The sequence below is a fragment of the Pochonia chlamydosporia genome, chromosome 5 (assembly GCF_001653235.2).
Source record: "Pochonia chlamydosporia 170 chromosome 5, whole genome shotgun sequence".
NCBI classification, from domain to species: Eukaryota; Fungi; Ascomycota; class Sordariomycetes; order Hypocreales; family Clavicipitaceae; genus Pochonia; species Pochonia chlamydosporia.
Genome location: NC_035794.1, coordinates 3802800 through 3827549, shown reverse-complemented (window position 1 = coordinate 3827549; position 24750 = coordinate 3802800). Strand labels below are relative to the sequence as shown.

Here is a 24750-nt window from a genome sequence, read left to right as displayed (position 1 = left end):
CTAGCTTGCGGACTAGCGTCAAGTTGATCCATTTCGTGGCTTGGGGCGAACAAATGCGCAACCGGGTCATATCACAAATAGTTCCCGATAATCCCGGCAGCGTCGGCTTAGCCGTTGAATTTGCGGGTGAGTAATTCCAGCCTCACTTGTCCCAGACAGACTAAGTGAAGGAAGTCGGATAGAACAAGAAAGCAGATATTGTGCGAACTGTAATGTCCTCATGGACAAGTTCATTCATCAACCTGCCAACACTACGAGCAGATGGCTATGCTGCGTTCTGCCGTGATCTGATTGCATGGAAATCGTGCGGCCGCAATAACAGCGGAGGCTCATGACATTGTAATGCCGACACAAACATCTCTTGAAATTGCACTATTAGCTAGTCTTTTCTCCATGGCTCATGCTTGATACTAACCTGCAGCACTCCATCTCTTACCAAATTGCTTTAGAATCTCGATCATGACATCTGCTCGCTCCTTCAATGCCATAACCCTTGTTCGATGCCACAGGCGGAGCTGTATCGCTGCAGTTGGATACAGTGCATATGGAACGTACGGTGATTGTGTGAATGTGTCCCGTTCATCATGAGCGGCTTTGAGGAGGTGTTCCGACAGACGTGACATTTCCGTGGATAGCTCCTCGAGTTTGGACCAGGTATAATTCTCAGTCACTTTCGAGATCCGCGATGACAGTAAAGGGAAGGCGTACAACGAGAAGAGAGAGCTACCATATTCCCAGTGGTCAGCTTATATACCTAGGTAACACAGTCTTGAATTCTGTCTGCTTACCAAAAACACATCGCCATAGCACCGCAATAATTACTGTATAACTTTTCCTCTTCAATTAAAAGGGGTATATAGGAATAAAGTGTGCGCTCGAGTTGCGATGCCTCAGCGGTGTGGAAAGCTGCGTCTGAGATGGGGCTGTAGATGTGGCGGACGACGCGGCCAACGAGATAGCCTACTTGGCATTCTCGCGAGAATTGGCTTACACGGAACACGTTTGAGGTACCTATAGTTACTTTGGCGGATTGGTGCTGTATCGACATCAATGGGTTAACATGAGATGTCCGGACCAGGGAACAAACGGTACAAGGGGTTGGCTGACGTTTTGTAGTAGTCCTTCCCCGGCTGGCAGAGCGTCATCCTCCTTGGCGTCCTCGGTGGCCATTACAGCATCTCCAATGTGGAGGTTGATAAATCTGAGAGCTGTTAGTCGATATCAAACTTGATCATGCTTCGACGAAAGCCACTGATCCGACAGTCGAGGATACGCAGCATACCTGTCCAGATTGTGCGCCATCCACCGAGCCGCTTGATTTTCGCCTTCCTGATCCTTCAGTTTCTCTGAGGGAGACCAATCGGCGGGAAATCCAAGATACTTTACTGATCTAGCACAGCTTCCCATGGATACGGATGCTGCTGGAAAAATACCGTGTCCAACTTCGTACATCACGATGAGCAACTTGCTCTGAACGACCTCAATAGAATAGGTGCCTGCTGCCTCTAAAGAGCTCATACAAATTTTGGCAAGGCCGTAAAACGGAGCAGCATTCGGCGCCGGACTACGACCTAGAGGACGCTGTTGTACTAGAAGGATGCAGAGGCACAGAGCAACAAAATCCACACGCGCAGTGGAAAATAGAGACGGCAAACCCTGCACAACTCTTGCTTCTGAAAGGATCGGAAACTTGGGGTGCGTAGAAAGGAAATATAGCTCGCAGACTCTGGTCACTTTTTCTAAACTCCCGAGAGCCTCCAACACCACGGCTCGAATGTCGATAGCGGGCGACTGAAGGACATGGGCGGGATGTATGTCAGCGTGAGCCCGCGTCAAGAATTCTGAAGCAGGAGGTATATCATTGTAGGTGCAACGGCTACCGGATCTGGAACGTTTACGTCAGATATATGTCCAAAACTAAACCATGAGGCACTCGCGAGTCCTACTTCTGGCATGTTGAACAAGTCGGCGTGGCCCTGTTGCACCGTCGCTTCCCACGCCGACACCTCTCACAAGCATTCGATGGAGAGAGGGGTGGTGATGTCGACGTCGGCTGTTCCGATGGCATTTCGACGTTCTATATGTTCATGGGTCTATTTTTGCCATTTTTTGCCGTGCCCGACCCTGAAAGTGTGCCTTGTAGCCGTCGCGACACTGAGTGTCCGATTTGTTAGAATGAGGCTGATGGCGGATAAATTGAAGCCAAATCTGGGGCTCCAATTAAGATACCACTAGCTGGCGAGTATTCCGTCTTTGGTATTGGCTTCCTGAATTGTCGTCGGATTGATGCTTTTCTCCACGGTGGGTTGAAGGTTGTCAGCTGAGGAATGAATCATTTGATGTTGTCACCATTAAAACGGCACGCTCCAACATTGATCCGGGATTCTACCGACTCTTCCAGCAACGGTTTCAACTTCACTTGACTCGATTGTCTAACATTCGCACCCGGCCCCAAATTTTGTCGCTATCGGTACTCGTATAATGCGTTGGGAGCAGAAAGAACCGACAAGGAGTCTCGTTAATCATCACCTGCCGTTGGCCAGAGGAGGGCAAGTTCGAGGTGAACGCGGCCTTACGTTTCAGTGACGTGAAAATCTTCCTCTATTTACCCCATTGGCAATTGTCATCACTTGCATATGCCCTTTGCAAAGGTCATCCTGCGATCAGGTCATGGAAATTGCTATTCACCCCGCGCTGTCTATTGCTACTGTAGTTATAACTGGAGTCGCACATTTGCCAAAGAAGTACCTATGCTTTTAAACGTAAGACATACATAGCCTAAGCTTCAAAGCAAAACAAATTGTGTCCGCAAATTGAGATCCCTTTTTGAGATATGCTCTAAGGCGCGATAGTGTCGGTACGATTCTCTTGTCTTTCGACCCTGTTCATCTTCTCCTCATCTTTGTTATACTTAGAAAACACTACATAAAACGCAATTGCCAGTACAAACATGACTCCACTGAGGGTTGCGAACTGAACCAGAACTCGGGGCTTCGTCGACGTTGGTGCAATTGCCAGCCCCAGAAGGGAACCTACCGCACATAAGACCAGGTTAATGGAGGCCACCAAGCTTTTCATCGATTTAGGGGCCTTTGTGTAGGCATATTCCATGCTGGTGACGAATGCGAAGATTTCAGAAATAGCCGTGAGGATGTAAATGGGAAATATCCACAGGAAATTGATGGACTCTGGCGGCGAGGAATACACCACTATCGCTGCAGTAAGCATGGTTCGCACCATTATGTTTGTAGTGGACTGAGCTTACAGGACTGCAACCCGGCCGCAAGGGCAATAGCGCCTGCCATGAAAAAGAACCCGAACGATATCCTCGTAATCGGTAAGAATCGGATATTGGCACGACGTAATGCCGGATACAAGAAACGATCACTAGGTAGATACCCACTTAATACGTGTTTTGATCTTAGGAAGACGAGTACTTGGGGAGTTACTGACAAGATCGGAATAAGAATGAGAATACTCAACGGATTGACGCTTCCTGCCACTAGAAAATTAGGTTAGTGCCGTTAACGTGCTTTTTTGAGCAAAAAACAAGTAACATACAAAGATCATTTGGAAGACCGAAAGTGCTCATCTCGCCAGCCAAGCTAATCACATTGCCAATGGAAGTTCCATGACAAAGCCAGAACAAAGGACTATCGTGTTTAAGCTTCATTTTCTCTCCACAGCTCAAGGCGTATGAAGTAGTACTTACAATGGTGAACTGTTTCAGTAGTTTGTTATTAGCCCTTTACTTTTCGGGTGAATTTTCGTTCATCTAGCCTAAACTCACAGTATGCGACAAGCAGTCAAGGCAATCTTGATCTCCTCCACAAAGTGGTCATCCCACGGTATGTTGGATGCCCCAGCTCGCGCTTCCTGATATGAGGGCTTAGCAGTGTCCATGGTTCTGCTATTTTTGAAACCCATCCAGAGTGCTCGGACGGCGTTTGGTACTATCGAGCCCTCCGGTGGGCGCACAACTACCCGGGTTTGTTAGACGGAACGAGTGAAGACGTACACACTACTTGTTCGTACCGTATTTCTTGCGGCCCCAAATCAACACCATGACTGCCAGGGCGTAGATACACAGCGGGACTAAAAATGTTCCCCAGAAGCCGACTTTCAGCTCCAACCACTAAGTTGGTAGTCGTCTCATGTTAGCACGAATAGCTCACATCGATTTCGTATGAGATGGAACTCACAACTGCTATCAATCCTGAACAAGCACCAAGATTCATAATCCTGGAGTTCCTTGTTAATTTCACACCGAACCACAAAGCAAATGCAAGAATGATACGGACCAGTAGTAGCGACTGAATATCGTCTGAATTGTAATGTCCGGGTCGATAATTACCCGCCGACCACGAGCGTCAAGGCTAATATGAGGGTTCTTTCCCGTATATTGCTCTGCCACGAGCGGGCCGACGTTGCTCTTGATTCCTCCAGCGCTACACCAGGTCAGCGGTTGCAGTTTCAGGCAAGAGATCTGGCGACCTACCCTAGTCCAATTATGAACAACGCAACAACGAGTCCTGGAAATCCAGCACCGTTCTCCAGACTGAGGGGTAGTGACGTGATGAACAACACTGATACGCCGACGGTGGCAGTACTGGTCCCATTAGACATGTCCAAGGGGGTTTAAGTTGGTGGCATAGGGATTTGGTATTCGAACGACAGAGTCACATACATAGTTCCGATCAGAATCGTCTTATAGCGGCCTAACCAGCTATCTGCGACGATGGCCCCAAGAATTGGCGTTAGATAGCACCAACATGTGAAGAAATATCCTATAGCGGTGGCTGTAGCTTGTCCCTAACATGTACAACACACGTCAGAGCTGATGACTTTCGGAAACGACCTCACGAAGACCTGTAAAATTTAGTCATAATGTCCATACCTTTCCAAGAGCTCCAGGATGAGTGGACCCATGAAGCGGGTTCTGGATGTAATTTTCTGGCTCGAGATTAATATCAGTCTGACAATCAGATTAAACGGCTTCTTATCCTTACGCATTGGACCTGTCAGGGATCGATACGTGAATCGCTCAGCCATCTCCGCCACGACTACGAAGAAGATTGTGTGCGGAATTTTATCACAAACGCGTGGTAGAGACAACAAATCCTCTGCAGTTGGCATGTCTCTCCCTGGCTGAACAAAACGAGCTTCCAGGACTGGTGCCGTTTGCACATTGGCCTGCTTTTCAGGGCTTCTATCAAGTTTTCCGTTAGCTAAACGCTCATTATAGAGCTATGAGACTTGGCTTACCTTGAAGGTTCCGAAGAGCACTTCATTTTGGTTTTCCTAAGCAGTTGAGCAACTGGGTAGATATTTGGGTTTCCAAATCTTCAGACCAGTGAAGTTGTTGGAGGAAAGCAAGAGCTATAGTATTCAATTTTCTCCTCAAGCAGAGAGAAATTGGTCGCCAGGTGATGATTGCAGAGGAGTGGCAATGTGATCAGTCAGTTCAACACTGCCAACCGCGACTGCAGCGCTTGGATCACCATCTGTTCTGTGTCTCCAGAGCTGCCGACTAACGGAGGCACGAAGCAAGTTGGCTGTAAGTCTAGAGTTGTGATTACAGTGTTTGACCTGCGGTGAAGCGTTTGCCAAACCCATGAGGCAAGCTGTAATTGGTGTGAGATAACGTGTGTACCCTCATGTCAGCTTATGTTGCAGTGAGGAAGAAGTGGTGTCATTTCATCTCCACATCCAATGCCTCAAAGGAAGCTTGTGTCATCGGCCATTTCCAAATCTGCCATGGATGTGATGGTGACTTATTCAACTTTTATTGAGAAAATTGTAGCACAGAGGAATGTCTAGTCCTACAAGCATGAGAAGGCTTCTGTACCTAACTCCATTGCTGCCCAAGTATGCCTCATTGTCTAGGTTCTTGTGCTTGTGTTAGGGAGGCTGTTGGTGGCGACCGTACTACCGTTCGTGAGCCTAAAATAGCCACACTCACAAATTCGAGATATCGAAAGTTTGTCAGAATCCTCGAAGTCGTCACTGAAGCACGTCTATAACCGGTGAGCTAGAATTGTCCCACACTGTTCTCGTGGTCGTTGCATCTGCTAATAGTTGCTTGGCACGCTGTGATGCCCAATTGAAAGCTTGCCGAAACCGGATACTGTAGAGAAGTCTGGGGTAACTGGCCCTGTGGTGTAATGAGCGATGTATTGTTTGTTTCAAAGCATTTTGATTAGTCTGGGAGAGCAGGTGTCTTCTCAGGTGTCATAGGAGTGCATAACATGTCGTCTTGGCCGGTCACATCGCAGAGTCACTAGCAGTGAGCAACATGCCCAAGAACCAACAGCTGAATAAGTGTAAGGGTCATGGGTTGGATTAAACGGTCCGTCCACCAACGGTCCTGGTGCAAGGATGACAAATTTTGATATAGCAAGTTCGTACACCAAGAGCTATGCTTCGAGATGAGCAAGCTGTTTACGGTGACTCATGCATTGTGGCAAGGTACCACAGCAAGCTTTTTGAAGTTACGATTGTATCGAATACCAGCTACATTCTGGTCAAAGCTCTGGTTGGCTTCTCCTGCATAGTCATGCCTTTCATGTGGCTATGTATATAGAATTAAGTATGTTGAAGCCGGAAAAAGCTGAGAATGGCAAGATGTCGGCCCAGGTTCGGGGTTTCCATGATCTTCGGTATCTTTCAGTCGTCGAGATGCCTCAGGAGTCCTACGCAATCAAAGGCCCGGATAGTTTCGACACCCAATGAAGTTCACAGCACTCACCGGAGTTCTCACAAAGAATACCACTAATATTATGCAGTTTTAAGGCCGTTGGAAGGCAAAAATACTAGATAATCTGTGGTACAACAGAGTATGGAAGAATGGGGGGAATTCTGCAGATTGGCGCCAAGGCTCATGGTTCTAGTCCCCGGTGTATATGCACTGAAACGTCCGTGGCATATTGGCGTGGCAAAAAGCAAACATGAAACTGTTGATGACGCGAGTATTGAACTAGGCTTGGGGGATTTGAGGCCTTTGAAATCGAACATGTCTTGTGTAACTGCTCCGACTCACTCGGCCGGGCCATGCCAAGTCGGCTGATCTTCGACTTGTCGTTCCGTGATATTGCTATCTGTTTACCTGTCACGTTACAGCCAAGCAAAATGTAACCGCTACTGATGCAATTCATAATACGAGGCTGTGAAATATGAAACAGACGCATCGTCAATCGTTTAATTGGCTTCCAGGAAGATTCATGCACAGAAGAGATGAAGCATTGCTCTCAATTAGTGCCGATTCCGCCAGCACATTGCTGCTTTCAATGCAAGAAAACAAGTTGATACCGACAAGCTCTACATGCAGACCAATTTCTCGATTTAGTATGTGTTCGGTACACAAAAGATGTCTAGTGTCTCATAGTTCGGCGACTTTTCGAGCCCAGTTGCCATTGGAAGCCAAGGGCAGCCAGGCATCTTCTACATCGCTGCTGCCCTCTTTGGCCCGGGGCAGTGCGGGATACGGTAGCACAAAAGCTCTGCAAGTCTGCCAGTACGAGGAATTTGTTGCGGTGTATGATGGCTCACATGTAGAATGAGTTGGTTGTTGAGCTCATACGACTGTGTGTTGCAGGGAGCATGCCGAGGACCACGGGAGTACAGCAACTTAATGTATTCGGCCACAATAAAGCTACATCTACATGCCACTCACTATCCAGGAATAATTTCAGCACACTAACTATTAGCCCTACGCGTCTATTTTGGAATTCAAAACATTGCAGCCCTCAGTGCAGCTCGATATGTCAAGCAAAGACTATTGCGTTGCAAACATTCCCTTGGTCAAATATGAGAAATTGCTGACCAGGGATCCTGTTGAAATGACAAGGCTCTTTGATGCATGTGAGCAATGGGGCTTCTTCTACCTCAGCCTAGATACCGAGCAAATGACGGATTATACTTTCAACGTTACTGCCCTCTTCGGAGCCGCGAAAGAATATTTCGCACAACCCCTGGAGGAGAAATTGAAAGACATGAGTAAAGATATACAAGTTTACAACATCTGCGGGTAAGGGATTTCTGCCTATCCCGGCTAGAAGATCTTTTCTGACCCCTGAAACTAGCTATAAGCCTATGGGCAGCCTGGGGTTGGACGAAGGCAATATGAGACAGAAAAGCAATGGCTCGGAGAACTTACGCGTATGTACATTATTTTGATAGGATACTGACAAAAGAAAACTGATATAATACGATCGCTCTTTAAGGTTCCAATAGATCTATTCTATAATCCCAGGGCACAGCCAAGGCTCTCTTTCCCCCGGGGAATGCAGAAGCACGAGGTGCAGTTCGCCAGCTTTATAAAGCAGTCTCGTGAAGTGGCCATGAAGATCTTGGAAAGTCTATCTGATCATTTGGGGCTTGAGAGTGACCAAAGATTTGAGAGCTTCCACAGGGTCGACGAGATTTCCACCTCATCAGCTGTGCTACAGCACTACCCCCGAACGAACCTCCCAGAGGGGACGAGTGCAGGGCACTTCGCCCACACTGACACAGGCAGCATTACAGTTCTTTTCAATACTGAATGGGGCTTACAAGTGTTCTCCCCTAGGACTGATAACTGGGAATATGTTCCTCCCCGGGACGGTTGCGCCATTGTCAACGTCGGCGACTCCCTCAAGTTCATCTCCCACTCCAAGCTTAAGTCAAGCCTGCACCGCGTCATCCCTTCAAGTCCACACTGGGTTTGTGAATCCAGATACGCTGCCATCTTCTTCTTGCGCGCTAGCAATAGCGTTCAATTCACCGACACCGAGGGCATCCGCTGGACGGGGGCGTCTTGGCTGGAAGCCAAATTCCAGAATTATCGTCGAGCACACAGCGAACAAGAAAAGAATACCATTTCCACTGGAAAGCTGGACTTTAGTGGGCTTTGGGACGGAGCAGAGAATGGAGCCCTTTTGAGAGGTTCCTAAGGCTTCAACCTCCTATCATCTATGTTTCAATTTTTACTTTGCCGTTGAGCAGCACAGCCCAGATTGTCCATGCATAGTCACTACTTAAATTGATAACTTATTGAGGGGAATGATTTCAATGCTTCTATGTTTGCCATTAAACATTCTTTGAATTACATAAAACTGTTGTATAGTTGTGTGTAATACTGGGACGATGTTGGGTGAGCTCTGCCAGCTTGTATGTCACCTGCGCTGAATATGATGATGCAGCCAACGCAGTGACAAAAAAGACTTTTATTTTCATTATAATATTCATGTTTTTATGCTCTTCTATTGAATTACACTAACAGGGCGTCAAATTATTTTAATTTCTTACCAAATCTGGAGAAAAGAAGCACGACATTCCCACTCGCTGCGGACCTTGCCCCAAATTCTCGGTATTCTGAATGCAGTGCCACGGCGCAACTCCTAAGCACATCTGTGACCATCCGAGTACATCCACGTACGGGAGCATTTTTGAATTCTTAGGCATACCAGTGAAGTTGTAACGGCCCTCGCCGCCGAACCCTGTATCCGACGACCAAATTCAAAATAGATAGTTTTTTGCAATCGTCATGGGACCTGAGACTTAGGGATATACTGCCCGGATGGGAACAAATTTTGAGCACCTGTGGTTGAAGACGACACCATTCGAATATTAACAAAGCAAGTTTAAGCTTAAACAATGGAACCTGAGAACTCTCCACTGATGCCGATAAACAGCCTGAATTGTACTCGTTGACAAATTTTGGATGGGAAAGGGGCAGCATTTACTTATGTCTTGAGTTTTTCTGTCTCGGGGCAGTGGGCTATTTCCTAAAGGTGGGAGATATGGCTGCAATATAGCCTAGTAGTGGCAGGAGGACATTGCCAAAGCAGACGGGCAGGAAACAAGCAGTAACTATGCAAGCTATATGGCTCATAATAGGATACTCGAACGGCGCCCCAATCTCGGAGGGCATATAATACTGCTAAAATAAGAGTAGAATCGAGACCTAGGAGGCGATTTAACAAGAGTGATGAAGACATGAAAAACGAAGCTTTAGTGCCGAGGCACATCAAGTCGTCGCCTGCCGTGAAAACGGCATGAGTAATTACGAGTTGCTGCCATTCACAAACTTCAGCTGGCGTTCACAGAGAATAATCAAGTTGAATCTTGGTTAGCATCAACACTGAGTCCCGTTGGCATATTACTCATCAAAAGGCCACTCAGTGATCCCTTGGATACAGTAGAGTTACTTTACTCCGTACCTGGACGTCTTTATAGTTATGTACGATTATGTAAGCTTATTGATAGATAGCTACAAATGATTCACTGAAAGTTACACAGATTTGCTGCAACTCTCTGTTATGATTTCTAGCATCGTTCCCTTTGGCATGCGCATGATGAGTAAGATGACAATGCAAAGGTCGGGCCGTTGTAGCCTGGCAACGCGTATGGTCCAGTCTCGTTGGAAGATCTTGCCACACGGATGATGAGATCAGCCATTGTCAACTCAATGATTAATTTGATAACGTAGGCCAGTGATTGAAACTGAAAATATCTAGGCAAATCAGCAATGGTCTATACCAACGGAATGTAGGGCGCCTACGCATATGGAGAATTGAGTGACATTAAGCCAATATTGATGATCTATAGCAAATTAGACTACCTCTCCACCGTTGCTCTTACTAGGCTAGATTGACTTACATCAAGTGATATGGAGATGAAAATCATTGCGACGTTAAATTTAAACAAGGCGTTGTACTTGGTCAGGCCGCGGGCCGTGAGCCTCGCCTTGACGAGGTAAACAAAGGCTATGTTAAGTCCAAGGTCAACGAAAAGAAAAATGACTTTGCCAATTCGATCCCAAATTTCGTTGGCTTGTATGACACTTTTGCTGATCTGCAACTTGGCGGGAATCCATAAACAGAAAACACTTAGATTGACGACAAGAAGTGTACCAAAAACAGCCCACTTGAGTCGCGTTCCGTGGGCTTGGACGTCCATTAAAATTCGTATGCGGTTAACTATGATCTGCATGAGGCATTGGACCTAGATGGACGCCATTAGATCAATGTCCCACTTGATACCTGACGAGACAGATCCGCGACCTGGATCTATCAACACATTAATCATACCTGTATGCACCATACACCGACTGTTTGTAAGTGTTGATGTTAGTCGTCGCGTAAAATTTCAAGCTGGGTTGCATGAATAGAAGTCGACTTACCAATTGCAAAGAAGAGTTCGAAACTAAGCCGTAGTTTAGTGTTTGCATCGTATGGCGAGATGGAAGACAATGAGACAAACCTTGGCCCGTAATAGGCATTTAGGAAGCACCAAGCAATGAGGCTAAATACAAGACAGGCAGCTAATTCTGACCAGATTAGAACCATGTAGGCGTTTACGCGGCGATGCTTCTTCCAACTAGCCCGAGTCTGAGTGAAAGCCTTGTCCGCGCCCCAGAGCCATATCCCAAGCGTTACGCCCAGCGTAATGTTCACCAGTCTCATTTCTTGGGCATCCGGCGACGCAGCCCTGTACCATGGTGGCACCAGAGTTCCTCTTGTGCTGTCTAACATGGAGAGGTTTGGACCGCATTGGCGTTCTAAGGTTGCTGGTGGGAGCCCTTCATGGCCAAGATTTCCAAAGAAAAAGAAACTCGTTTATCCTATCACACGTAAATCGATATTAGGTGTGCAGTGAAATGTAAGAAATACTTGGCGAAAAGGGCTAACAAAAACCCCGGAGCTGAAAATGGATTGGGCTGGCTTCAATAATATATAAGCCAGGGTCACACACAGATGTCAATGCGGGTTGTAGACGTTTGCAAATCTCGTCAGTCTACTCTACGATGCCAGTTTAGGTCTTGTGACAAGTCGCCCAACTTCTTCTAGACTCTGGGGAACGAGTCATAGTAAGACAGCCCTACTGCACGACTGACAAGCCTCTTGATGTTCATTTCTACCCAGGGCTCGCACTCGACATCATACAGGAGTCAACTCCGTGAGCGCCTCGACAATTCCTAGACAGAATATGTCACTATCTATCAAATGTAAGACTTAACGTCGTAGCCCTGGGTCAGTGAAGTCGGGTCGCGCCCCGCAGACCTCGTTCTCGCACCTCGACGGACTTATCGCCTTGAAACATGGCCAGAAACTTGCTTCTCGACCATACGGCTCCCAGATCAATGCAAAATTAAAAGAAATATGTGCATCGGGTGGATGCATGTTCAATGTGTGCTCTACTCTGTGAATGCAGATAGGTGTATTGTGGTTGCCGAATCGCAGTGTCTCAGGTCAATAGGTGGTCGAAATTTTTGGCGGTGCGGATTTTGTGGAAGACTATATAGGACATAATAACATCCAAAAAATTGTTGCTTGTTGGTGTGCTGGCGCAATGGTAGCGCGTAGTCCTCCTATAAGCAAGACTAAGGTTCAGGGTTCGAGTCCCTGGTACATCGAGCAAAAAGATTCTTTTTTTTTTTGGCCTATTTGATATTTTTTGGGGGCCATTTCATGCTTTTTGTTTAAATGATAACAGTAGGGCAGTGGCACGGTGATTTTGATCCAGTAAAGTGGGACTATACCTCAATTGGTGGCATAGTGGGGCTGCACGTGGGAGTGTGGAGAGAGGAAAGTGAGGAGCAATGTCATGCAACCAAGCCGTGGTGCTCGAGTAGCAACATGTCAATGCAGATTACGATTGCGTCTCAGGATGTCCTGAGCACTGGGGAAAATCTTGCTGTGTTGGTTTTGAGTGTGGAGATTTGAGAAACGTCGTTGCCTGAGCTGCGTGTGAGATGTCTGGTAACGTGTCTGGTGGTTCCTGAGTTGGATGTATTTGATGGTTACGAAGGAAAGAGCCAGCCAACTCAACGGAGGGGCAATCTCAGATATATATATCATAGCCCTGAGACCTGTGAAACTGTGCACCCATGGAAGCTGTGAACGTCAACTTGTGAAGGATGGTCATGTGACCTCCTTGACAGGAAGAGTGGGCACTGCATGTGTGCCATGTTTTTGCAGACAGGGCGCACAGGCAATATGCCGGTTGTTGTGCACACTGAAAGCTGACGGACTTCAAATGTTCCAATTGCCTCCATGTCAGGATGTCATCTCTTGAAGGTCCATGGTCGATGTGTCGCAAATCGCGGATGGCCTGATGCCAAGACTAACCCACAGACCCGGGAAGGTGTCAATTTGAGAGGCGGTGGCAACTGGATTTGGACACCGAAGCTGAAGCAACTGGTACTTGACTTTCAATTGATCTTTCAGCTACCAGAAGTCTTTTGTCAAACTCAATGACCATGGTTAATCAACATTGAACCTCCTTCCAATGATCAACCAGAGCCGCCAAATCACCACACCAACGCGACGAACCAACTTTACATGAGCACAGGCGATTTGAACTCACGCTTTTAATTGAAGATTTTATGCAAAACATGAATCTATTAAACTGTGAAGGCCTTCAACCCGGCCAGGTTGGATTGAACCAGTAAACGGTATGCTGCTCCCAGACAATCCTTAACCAGCACCTACTGCGGTGCAATTTCCACGTCGCACCGACCAAAATCAACTCCATTTCTGCGGTTATATAATGCTATACCTTCTCTTCTGGTGTCGAAGCTGGCACATTAATGTTGATCTTTGGTGTGTATCTACTTATTTGTCTGATCCTCGGACCTTTAAAGTAGAACACAAATGGCACCAGAGAAAAGAGCGAGGCAACGCATCCCAACAAAGTCAGTGCCCAATTAATTCCCATTCCTTTAAACATGTACGAGGCGAATAGCGGGGAAATTCCCCCAAACAGTGATCGCAAGAAGGTGTTGGCTGCGAGAGCTGATGCCGCAAGCTGCATTGTCTGGTTAGCGACGTGTCTCTCTAATGGGATGACGATCACAAACCATCAGGTAGGAATCAATTAGGTAATTGAATGCCTGCAGAAACACCATGGAAATACCAAATCCTGCTACGGCGCCTCCAATGGTTGGTACAATCCAGTGGACTTGGCTACGGTATCCAGCCCATCCGAGCCAGAACATACCGCCGGCGAAGATGATACCCCCGAACATGGCCTCTGGTAAGCGCCATTCGGGTATGGGTATATTTTCGTTTCTCTCCAGTTTTCTCCGATATACGGGCAGACGGAGAATCATGACGACGCCAGTACACAAACAGCCTATGACGACGCCTAGTTCTGGAAGCCCACTGACTCCTGGCTTCATGCCGTATACTCCTTGAAATATGACAGGATAAGCTGTCAGAAAGAGATAGAGCAGCCCATAAATGAATGAAGAGTAGAGACTGCACAAACAGAGCATGTTAGCAATACTCATCAACCTGTGTGTGGGATATCGTAGGTGCCTGGCAAACCTTATAAGAAGAACGATAGGCTCAACAGCCAGCATATGAAGTGGGCGTGTAAAGTTTCGCTCCAGTAGCTCTTTAAAATCCACCTCAACTTCTTCCTGCTTAGCATGAATGGCCCAATTCTTTGTTCGGCGGCGTAGCTCTGCCGCTTTCTGGCTTAGTATGATGGGCGGATATGACTCTCGAACAAACAGGAAATTCAACACAGCAGCCGCCGAGGCCAATATTCCGGACAAGTACTGCGTCCATCTCCAACCCAAATGGCTCGACAAAATGAACCCTCCGATGAAGGGGGCAACCATCGGCCCAATGAAGACGGAGAGCGTGAACACAGTGACCTTTGCGCATGTTAGCAGATATTGTTGATAATCTACAGCAAGCTAATAACCTACAGCCATGCCACGCGTCTTATTGTCAAACAGATCTACAAAAACCGCACCACCTACTGTCAGATGACTGGTTCCAAAGAAGCCGGCGAAGAATCAATTGATCAAGATGCTTTAAAGGTCTTTTGAAACAGCGACGGCGAAGTGGAAAATTGCGGTTAAAAACGCGGCGACAACAAGTGGTAAGCGACGGCCCTTGAATTCGGACAATAGACCCCAAATTACCGGTCTTCATAGGCATTAGCCATACGGTCTATTGTTAGATAGACATATTGTAGATCTTTCCCCATAGTGAATTGAAAACATACCCAGCTGCGAATCCAAGCACATATAACGTGACACCGAGAGTCGCAACCTCTAAATCGACGTGGTAGTCTGCTGCAATTGTCGATATGGCGGGTGCGTAAACGCCACTAGCAAAGGTAGTAATGAAAGTAGTGACTAATAGGATACCGGTTATACTCCACCTACTCTTCGGGTTAGAATTCTAACTGATTCAGACTTCACGGGACAAACCTGAGTTTCAGCGACCAGTTTTGTGGATGCGTGGGATCGCTAGGTCCGTCAAACTCAACAATGTAATCATCCTGTGCTGGAAGATCTAGGGGATAGGGTCTTCTAGCTCCCATAGGCAGCAGTGACGTTTCATCTAGCTTAGATTTGGGTGTTACACCGACGGTTTGGTCGTGCTGGCTTTGATGTGACCTTATCCAGTGTAATTCTGTTCCTGTGGTTTCCAATCGGCGAGTTGAGCCTGCTTCTGCAGTAGCGAGGTCTTGGTCTTCTGACGAAGCGGGTGGAATTGATTCGTGAAGGGAACTTGTAGTGACCAACTGTTGGGGTTGAGTAGAGGTGGCTGCTGTGTTATGCAACGTCGTAGCCATTGTAGAAGTTAGCCTCTATAGCTATGGTGTTGCTGGTCTTTATTCTAATGATACCTGAGGCAAAAGCTCAGGACCTGCTCTTATATACCGATGTTTCATTCTTCAGGTTTGGCCAGCATGGATTGTATGGAAAGAACGGAAGCATGACAAATATAGAATTGAAGAAACTGCACATAGAACGTTATACATCCTCTGACATTGTCTATGCTATCACCTAATCAACACGGGAATAATCGCATACAATGGCTGGCGGCATAAGAGGCGGCAATTTGGCACTAGAAGCTCTTTGATTACGATACAAGTCTGGCTTGTTGAAAGAGAGCGCCACAAGTACTAAAGAGGAAATTTGTGTTGACACCAAACTGCCAGGTGAGGTTAGACATTATAGTGGCTTGCATTAGCTGAGTTGGCAACGTGCCAGACGAACGTTCCGCTGTTGCCGGGCCGGTGGATGCAAGCTTCAGGACATAACAAGACTCTGATGGAACAGATGTTTCATGCATGTTATAACCAGGCTCATTATTAAACAAATTCTGTCTGGGACTCCAACTTGTGTATGACGTTGCGAAAGTTGAGACTGTGAGGGAAACGGGAAGTGGCACATGCGATTTGTAAGACTCTTGAACACACATTTACGTTTTTGCTGTCAACTGCAGAGTATTGCAACCCCAGAATAGTTCATAGAGACCAGAAGGGTCACTGTTGCCCAGTAGGAGTTGTTTCTTTTTGTCGTGTCGCCTCTCCTCAGTCAACCCAGAAAAGGGATTGAAACTCCGTAGATGAATCTGATACAGAAAACAGGTACCGTATCCCGCATTGAAAGCATTGCGTGCTTGCCAAACGCTGCAAACATGTCGGATATGTCTCCCCCATACCTAGTAACGCAACTGTCATCCATTCATCGCCTATATTACATTACCACTCATGACCTCAGGCCTCAACCAGTCAAAGGTATCCAACAAGTCGAAATTAAAAATACCATCAAAATCTTCCATCGCCTCCGCTGCCCAGTACGAACCTATATTTTGCACATCCTCAGCTGTTCCTTGAGCCGGCCTTTCCAACGATTGCTCAATAGTCCGCCGCACAGCTTGTTGAACGCCCTTCCCAATAGCATAGTTTGGAGCCGTCGGCGCAACCCAGTCAAGAAAGCTGACAAGCATACTTAATTTCTCGATAATAACGGCCTTTTTTGCCGTTGTTGTGCCGCATTTCAACAGCTGGACACATAACACACCACCTGCTGGTGCTGCGTAGGACATGACGAGCCAGTCGAGGCATGTTTCGGGATAGTCGACGCGCTTTTGGTGCGTCCAGAGAATAAGAGCTAGGGAAATCATTTCGAGACTCGTGTCGAATAGATCGCAACCACAATCCTGGTCACCTTCTTTGCTTAATAGTCGCTCGATCAGGAAGATATTCTGAAGATGATCGAGCCGGAGCCGCAGCTTATTGACAATGTCTCGCTTATTAATGCCTGTTTTACATGTCATGTCTTCGGGTCTATGGATCATCGCTGGTGGAATACCGGCCATGACATTCTTCGCTCGTTCTCTCAGGTTTCTGTAAGAAATGTTAGCAGCCGATCAGGTTTAGCGTAGAGATTGAACCTCACGTCAAAGTCTTTACGTTGTCCACGCAGTACTGTTGGCCTTGCAATGCAAATTCCAAGATCTCGTCCCTAATAAATGCCAGCGCGGCTCTCGACCTTGGGAAAGTTACGCCGTGAATTTTGCCATTTGTGTTCCATCCATTTATATCTGGCGGGAGATGCTGCGAATCTTCCCTCTTCCAGTTACAAAGCAGCTCCTCGTCTCCAATGTCGAGTGGGAGTGGTGTTGATACAAATCGGCGGCTGAGAAAGGGTGGTCTCCCAGTAAATGTTGCAGCTGTCTTGTCATGACTAAATATTGCAGCAAACAACCTGCGATGCATCTGCACCGATACGGAACAGTTGTTGGGGGATGTGTCAGGCGAGGCATGGAGCCCCATATACGTTGCCAATGAAATAATCTCGCCATGTGTCTTCCAGTACTCTACGCCTGTACAATGATGTTTAACCTTAAGCTTCAGGCTTCTTGTTTGATAGGCAAATCACTTACTGGTTTCCCCGGAAAAATGCGACTCCAGCTGACAATGCTTGAATGCGAGATATACCAGCAACGTATTGCTAGTTCTAGCAACCCGACTCAACTCCATACACCACGATGCGCAAATCTTATACCTCTTCATTAATTCGAGCGCACCGCTGGCCTGTATATCCTTGCACCTGCTTGAAATGCAAACTTCCTGTATCCCCCTCGCCCCGTATGACCAGTAAACAAACAAATGGCCCAAGGCCTCCCAGCGCAGGGCCGGTCCTGAAAATGACTTGATCCATTCATCAGGGTCAGCTTCATGCTCTTTGAATGCTTTGGTCGTATTCTCATTAATCTTTGTTGCAAGATGCATCATGGAGGCGTCGTTCCTTTCACCATTGAGATAGTTTCCAAACACAGACCACAGGGACGCATGCAACCTCTCTCCAACAAGTCGACACCATCCATCGTGCGCACTAGAGTCGACTTCTATCAACGCCTCTGCTGACGTCTGATCTGGAATACTCTGTAGAGTCCGAACGGCCAGGTCAAGCAGAGCCCTCGGCGTACATTCGGCTCTCGAGTAGACATCGTCAGATGGTTGCTGTAAGGATGTCTGAGACTCTGGTCCCAACGGCGTGCTCTGAGATCCTTGATAGAAGGCCGGGAAACTCGTCGCCCCCAAGAAACCTGTGCTTCCATCCGGGCGAGGTGCATTGACTGTACTGTCAACTGTTAGGTCTGGGGTCTTGGCCACAGCCGGTGACTTGCAGCAACTCGGGCTCGGCGACAAGGGAGTTAGCGCTTGACGCTCTGACGTAACGTAGACGCATCTTTCGGGAATTCGACCGCGTCTGCATCTCGAGCAGACGGGCATTCTGTGGTCACAGGCGACCTTTCTGCGTCGACATGGTTCACACGCTTGCTGTCTCCCATTCTTTCTCCTCGGCGCGCCGGTGACGGGTGACATGTGGATATCCGCAGACATGATTCATCTTTTGTACTCTGTAGCACGATTGACTGCGAATACAAAGAATACCACAGTCAAGCTCAGCGTTCTCTGATGGTTTTGGCTTCAAAGGAGACAGTTAGTGTCGGTTACAAATCCGGCTTCGGCTTCGGCTTCGGCGTATTTCCTAATTTGGAAGGAGACTAACTCTACATAAAAGCAGAAGCACAACTTTGACTCCGCATGCTGAGGGCGTACTCCTGGTTTACGAGGGAATATTTGTATAATATTGGCGGGAATGAATAATGTGTTGATGACGGATTAAAGCGTCGAGTAATAAGATTCGGGACGATTATATCCGTAGGGTTGGGTTGCGGATTCTGACAGTTCGACGTTATCAGCCACAGCTTGCAGGGGTTCAAGATTAATGTACAATGACTTATACAAATTAAAGGGCCTCCGACACGAAGCGCAAGGTCCAGGTTGAGAATGCCAGATTCACCCCATATACAAATAAAACGATGACAGTATTGAGCAACTCCAATTTGACAAAGGCTCGTCAGGTTGTCCCCGATGCACCATTACCGAGTAAATCCAGTCGAAGTTGTAGGCCGATCTAGTAATCTTTGAGTTGATGCTAACGATATGATTTCAATGTTTACGCCTGGCTGTCAGCCAGATTCGTGAATTAGCGGGCCATGCGAGCATGAGAGTGTTATATGATGAGCACCGCATTCGTTCCGCGTTATTGTATTGAACCGTGTCGACGATGCAGCCAGTGGTGAGATATCGACGACCGGAGTTGACGCAGCGAAATGTGCACGCTACGGGTGGCGATATCTCTCGTGAACCAAGACAATCTGTCTTGTCTGGCTTACCATACAAGGCGAGGATACACTGAATCAAGCTTGTTTAATATCTGGAGAGTTTGTCACTCGTGCTGGAGATGTATTGGCAGCAGTTTGCCGTGAAACAAGCTAGGTACTTGGAACCTGCTGAAACTTTGTGCTTCGATATTCAGATTCGAGACGCAGTGGACATATTGCACCCAGGGACTTTTAGGTCTGAGACCATATTCCACATCTCGCTGATGTTGTTGTCGTTGATCGTGTTCCGGTCCGTAACCTTGTCTAATACGTAGTCTAGAACGTCGCAGACCGTCGCGTTCGGGACTACGGCTCTTCCAAATCAGTGACAATAGCGTTGTTTAGGATGCAACTTGAAACTTGTGTCGACGTCGAGCCACTATCACCAGTGCAGTATGCTGTTCGGCTTGGAAGTGGGAACGAGCCTGGCGGGCTGACGTACGACCAAAGGAAATGGAGATGGAAGTCAGTGGCCATGATCGTATCGAGAAGGCGAGTGCCTTTCGTTGGCCACAATGACTAGCCGGATGATGTCATAGCCTCTATTTTGCGCAAAGCATCCGGTTCTTGATGAACGTCCAAAAATGGACGCTTATGCTATCGAACTCCCAAGTGGTCTCGGGTTTTCGTAAAGGTATACGATCGTGAACACTAGGATTTCCAACCGAAAATGATGCATAAGAGAAAAATACTCTGCCGAGTGGCTACTTGAACGACGACCGTTGTAAAACGGCCCCCTTTACCGGGATGTAGCCAACCCGATGTTTGTGGTATCCAACCGTCCAACCATCAGTTTCTACTTCACATCCTCCCATCCAGCCATCGACCCACACACTCTCATCCTTGACACAAAAACACCATTACGATGAAAGTTAATTGGAAACAGCAGGGTTAGTTACGAGCGTTCATCACATCCGGGCGACCTGCCGGTTGGTGGCTGTCTTGAGAGCCTGGGTTGTGCCGAGTGAGGCGGACCGTTGACAATCGCTGCCCAATCCAAGATGAGCTGTGTTGGTATCCAGAAACTCCAATCCAACAGCTATGGTGGTCATAAAAAGCACTCTCGTCTTTATAAATCTCAGTGCGTATCCATACTGACCTTACAGTCCATACGGTACCCAAACTATAGCAAATCAACCTGCATCCGCGTGCAGCAGCTGCTGCACGGAATGCGTGTCGTGATGCCGCTGCCCAAGTTTTTGCAACGCGGCAGAGGGAACAACCTAAAGCGGTAATATGGCGTGTTGGGCTCCAATCACAACACCTCGTGAGTCTATTGGACAGCTCCAAGTCATTTCAAGCCATGTAAGAAGAACGAGGTACACTTGGTATCATCATCCAACGGGGTGTCACTTATTGTGTTACGACACGGGTCATTTTTAGCATTGTTGATTCTCTGCTCTGTAAACAGTAGTATTAATACAGCCAATATGTTTCTCTGTCGCTTCGTTTGGGCTTCTCCCAGCCTAACTACCGTGTTCTTTCCACCTCTTGACATAGATCGACTCTCTACTTGTCATTCTTCTACTACGAGGAACCTTCTACCTGTTTCTTTGTAGTCTCTCAAGATGAGTGCCTCAAAACCTCAAAATAACGGCGTTTCACAGACTGTAACGCCTGAAAGGTCTGCTGCGGCAGCTCTCAACCGGTCAGTGGAACCTCAGGATGGTAACCGTCGAGCAGGAATCACGACTAATAATGTACAAAACACAGAGAACCAGTGCAAAATACCAACTCGCAAGACCATCAGCCTGCCAACGACTCCATGTTGACACGATATGTCAGCGAACACCGGCCAAGTCAGGTTCCGGTTACCGAGCGATTAGCCGCTACAGCGTCTCGATCTTCTTAAATTCAGGGCGCATGGAGGCTATTGTCGATTATAGTTGATAAAAATCGTTGGGTGGTTCTTTATAAGTTATCTTTTGTTGAAAACAGAAAGAAATATAGTATTGTGATTTCGCGGCTGAACAAGGTGAAAATGCAGATGTATACAACACAATGTGAACCTACATGAGAATCAAAGCACGAGAATCCATGATCTCTACAGCCAAACCTACTTCATAGTTCGCAAATTGAAATAACATAGATCCCATAACCCTAAAACATCCCAGCAAGATCGTCATCCGCCACTGATCCAAAGCCCCACAGAATCCATAACCGGCAGGTCACGAAACATAACGCCCTACTCACAACCTCTTTCACTTCCATCATCAGCAAAATCCATCATACATTCAAGCTCAGCGACACAATGAGCCAACAATCTGAATCAAACAAAGCTGGGAAGCTGAAAACCCTCCGCATCCTCAACCCCTACCCAAACATCTACGCATACTACGACGGCCGAACAGGCCATCGGTACCACTCAGACAAACCAAACTGGCTCGACAACGGCGCCTTCACCCTCGGCGTAGCAAGCTACTCTATAATTTGCAACGACGAAGCACTCATATTTGACGCTCACATCACCGTCCAGCATGCCGCCGCAGTGTTACGCCACGTCCACAGTCTAGGCATCACCAAAGTAAGCGTAGTGTACAGCCATGCGCACACCGACCACATTGCTGGAGCGCGAGCCTTCAAAGACTGCACCATCATAAGCAGCGAAGGCACAGCATCACGAATTGAGAAGAACCGGGAGAAACTGAGTGGAATTGACCCGCCCATTGATGCCGTGGTTCCGGACAAGACCTTCTCGGGGCAATTGGACTTGCAAATTGGGCATGTGCACGTTGAACTACACAGTTTCAATATCCACACTTCAGACTCTATTATCCTTTGGATACCTAGTTTGCGGCTGTTATTTGCGGGCGATACCCTTGAAGATACGGCTACGTATATCGCTGAGGCGGCAAACCTACCGCTTCATCAGAAGGAGCTGCAGCGCATGAAGGCTTCCTTTGCGATTGACAAGATCCTTCCTGCGCATGGGGATCCGGATCGCATTGCGGGAGGAGGGTATGATGTCTCCTTTATAGATGCTACGGTTAGGTATATCGCTGCTATGACGGAGCATGTGGAGGAGCCGGTTGCGTGGAGGAAGTCGTTGCGGGAGGTTGTTGCGGAGGATGTGGGGAGTGGTAGTTTGATCTACTATGAGCAGTATGAGGAGGTGCATAAAGAGAATGTAGATGCCATTAGAGCGGTACGAAAGAATGCTTAGGATATAGGTTTCTACCATGGTTGGCTCCCACTGGTTTCCCCACATTAGCGTTGTGGTGATGATGTTTTTGGAAGGTCGTATTCATCTATTGATGAACCAAGGTACCATAGCTATGGTAGCCAATTCAATGGTAGGTTCCAACCTCTAGTCGATGGGAGTGTGTGCGATGATGTGAGTAGTAATCTTCAGCCATGATGTGCCGAGGATGCATGTGGGATAATGAAATCGGTTTACTATTTGAGACGCCTCGTTATTGAGTTTCTACCAACGTTAAACAAGTCAAGCACATCCATCCGTACACAAAATCGTCATGATGTGGTCACTCATCATGCCATTTGTGGTTGTTGGTGGATTGACCATGCGTATAGAACCATTGGTGAGCTTCCAAACCTGAAGGACTACTACATGTATTCTAACAGATTAGGCGATCATATATAAACAGTACGGGCTAAAAGAACCAATTCAAGAGATAAAATCGCAAGAATGCGTGACACTAGAACCGCCATCGTGAGCAACTCCTACCACGTCCTCCGCAGACAACACAACTGTCTAATACATATGGAATGAACCAGAAGCTACCACATTCGATCAATCAAGACACGCTCAAATGACATAGAATGCGAATTCTTTTCGTAAGTGGCGTCCCTCCCCCTCTCCAACCCGCTAACACGAACAGCGACAAATCATGCAAGACAGGCCTATTTTCCATCGGCGGAACAGACATCTACATCAGCCCATCACCAAAAGCAGCGTCCATCCAATGCAGACTTAACAATAAACACTAGCCATTTTGCCTAATTCATGATCCTATCTTTTAGCAACAAAAGCTACTGCACATCGCCGCTGGCATAATCCATCATGACCCATCATCTCAACAACAACCAGTAAATACAAATTCCACCCCAAGACTCAAGCAGCACAACCCGAAGCCCTCTCAAAATTAGCACACGTAATCCGCGTCTTATTCGCAAAATGCACCACAATCGACCTGCTCCCGATGTACGCATCCGTCCCCTCGATCAAGGAGCTATACGGATCGATGTACTCTGCGCGGAACGGACCGCCCACAATATGGCCGAACTTGCCGCTCAGGTCACCGACCTGGCAGGTGTTCGGTCTGCTGGCATCGCAGGGGGGGTCCTCGCCGCGGTGGTAGGGATCGAGATGGGCGAGGGTCTTGGTGCAGTTGCCGTCTGACGGGACGGGATTGGCGTGGACGTGGTAGACTGTAGTCGGTTAGCTAGAGTGTAAAGAGGGAACATGTTAGCAACGTACTGAATGGGCCGCCTTCCTTGGGAAGGTTTTCAAAGTGAACCTTGTACTTGACGCCCTTGCCGTCAGGGCCGCGAGACGCACGCACAGAGCCGCGGATATTGCCGTTCAGCTTGCCGTGGTAGAAGGCCTCCTGGGGTAGGACAGCATTGTAGATGGTGTTGGGGTTGTTGTTGACGATGGGGGCATCAGTGGCTTGGGTGAGGGCAGCAAACCCGGCGACGAGGAGAGTTGAGAAACGCATGTTGATGGTTTGTTGATGATGGTGGTGAATTGGCGGAGAGATTGACGAGTATTTATACACCAACTGATTCCATTCACCAAGTTCTGGGTGCTTGGATAATTCGTCGGGACTTGGTGTAGATTTGGGCGGGAATTTGGGTGTGGACGGGGTAAAGTCAAGCAGCACTTGAGAGGAAGGAACAAGCCGAGAAACAAAAAGTCAAGTGCCAATAAAGTTTGGCCAGCCGGCAAGCCAGCACCTTAAAAAGAAACGCACCAGTTGGTCATTACAAGCCCGTCATTCATCGAGCAGCGCCAGCCGACAGATTAGGAAACGAAAAACTGGCATCCGTGTTGGTCCGGTCTGGTTTGATTTGGTCGAGTGAGACAGGGCTGTGCTGTGCTTTGCTGCGCTGCCAAAGGAGCAGGCGCCAACACCAACCACACAAGGGAGTTTGCAAGCATCGTCACACCACGGAGTAGCATGAACCAGACAAAAAAAAAAGATTGAACCAAGAATTCCCTTGTCACGCCGTCACATCACATTACGTTGCATTAAGCACCATGCACCGCATCCAAGCGGGCAGCAGAAGTAGCATGTTTGCATGTTCACCAGCCAGCAAA

General features: G+C 47.6%; 9 protein-coding genes and 1 non-coding gene across 10 annotated transcripts; 4 read left to right on the top strand and 6 right to left on the bottom strand.

The window, feature by feature from the left end:
• Positions 1-2838: 2838 nt before the first annotated feature.
• VFPPC_06450 (oligopeptide transporter) lies at positions 2839-5291 on the bottom strand (the record flags this gene model as incomplete). The annotated part of the gene is made up of 13 exons (XM_018285480.1): positions 2839-3209; positions 3266-3502; positions 3562-3653; positions 3713-3721; positions 3791-3980; positions 4036-4135; positions 4203-4242; positions 4302-4448; positions 4499-4609; positions 4688-4812; positions 4898-4953; positions 5010-5209; positions 5266-5291. 13 exons carry the CDS (start codon positions 5289-5291, stop codon positions 2839-2841), a joined length of 1704 nt encoding a protein of 567 aa, XP_018142647.1.
• A 933-nt stretch (positions 5292-6224) lies between these two features.
• On the bottom strand, positions 6225-6567 carry VFPPC_16334 (hypothetical protein; the record flags this gene model as incomplete). The annotated part of the gene is made up of 2 exons (XM_018294087.1): positions 6225-6416; positions 6532-6567. 2 exons carry the CDS (start codon positions 6565-6567, stop codon positions 6225-6227), a joined length of 228 nt encoding a protein of 75 aa, XP_018142646.1.
• A 1193-nt stretch (positions 6568-7760) lies between these two features.
• On the top strand, positions 7761-8930 carry VFPPC_14046 (2OG-Fe(II) oxygenase family oxidoreductase; the record flags this gene model as incomplete). The annotated part of the gene is made up of 3 exons (XM_018291817.1): positions 7761-8026; positions 8082-8157; positions 8223-8930. The coding sequence occupies 3 exons, from the start codon at positions 7761-7763 to the stop codon at positions 8928-8930; spliced, it is 1050 nt and encodes a 349-aa protein (XP_018142645.1).
• Positions 8931-10305: 1375 nt separating this feature from the next.
• VFPPC_14045 (hypothetical protein) lies at positions 10306-11513 on the bottom strand (the record flags this gene model as incomplete). Its single annotated transcript, XM_022428901.1, has 5 exons — positions 10306-10492; positions 10541-10581; positions 10639-10983; positions 11070-11089; positions 11162-11513. The coding sequence occupies 5 exons, from the start codon at positions 11511-11513 to the stop codon at positions 10306-10308; spliced, it is 945 nt and encodes a 314-aa protein (XP_022284326.1).
• Positions 11514-12316: 803 nt separating this feature from the next.
• On the top strand, positions 12317-12394 carry VFPPC_17299. Its single transcript has one exon. It is a non-coding gene; the product is annotated as a tRNA-Arg (tRNA).
• Positions 12395-13533: 1139 nt separating this feature from the next.
• On the bottom strand, positions 13534-14704 carry VFPPC_06449 (MFS multidrug transporter; the record flags this gene model as incomplete). The annotated part of the gene is made up of 4 exons (XM_022428510.1): positions 13534-13788; positions 13841-14240; positions 14310-14644; positions 14699-14704. The coding sequence occupies 4 exons, from the start codon at positions 14702-14704 to the stop codon at positions 13534-13536; spliced, it is 996 nt and encodes a 331-aa protein (XP_022284325.1).
• Positions 14705-16481: 1777 nt separating this feature from the next.
• On the bottom strand, positions 16482-18642 carry VFPPC_06448 (fungal specific transcription factor domain-containing protein; the record flags this gene model as incomplete). The annotated part of the gene is made up of 3 exons (XM_018285478.1): positions 16482-17139; positions 17192-17618; positions 17679-18642. The coding sequence occupies 3 exons, from the start codon at positions 18640-18642 to the stop codon at positions 16482-16484; spliced, it is 2049 nt and encodes a 682-aa protein (XP_018142642.1).
• Positions 18643-21037: 2395 nt separating this feature from the next.
• On the top strand, positions 21038-21321 carry VFPPC_14044 (hypothetical protein; the record flags this gene model as incomplete). Its single annotated transcript, XM_018291815.1, has 2 exons — positions 21038-21117; positions 21183-21321. 2 exons carry the CDS (start codon positions 21038-21040, stop codon positions 21319-21321), a joined length of 219 nt encoding a protein of 72 aa, XP_018142641.1.
• A 399-nt stretch (positions 21322-21720) lies between these two features.
• Positions 21721-22632, top strand: VFPPC_06447 (beta-lactamase domain-containing protein; the record flags this gene model as incomplete). Its single annotated transcript, XM_018285477.1, has 1 exon — positions 21721-22632. The coding sequence occupies one exon, from the start codon at positions 21721-21723 to the stop codon at positions 22630-22632; it is 912 nt and encodes a 303-aa protein (XP_018142640.1).
• Positions 22633-23541: 909 nt separating this feature from the next.
• VFPPC_06446 (Cu/Zn superoxide dismutase-related protein) lies at positions 23542-24148 on the bottom strand (the record flags this gene model as incomplete). Its single annotated transcript, XM_018285476.1, has 2 exons — positions 23542-23858; positions 23908-24148. The coding sequence occupies 2 exons, from the start codon at positions 24146-24148 to the stop codon at positions 23542-23544; spliced, it is 558 nt and encodes a 185-aa protein (XP_018142639.1).
• Positions 24149-24750: the final 602 nt, after the last annotated feature.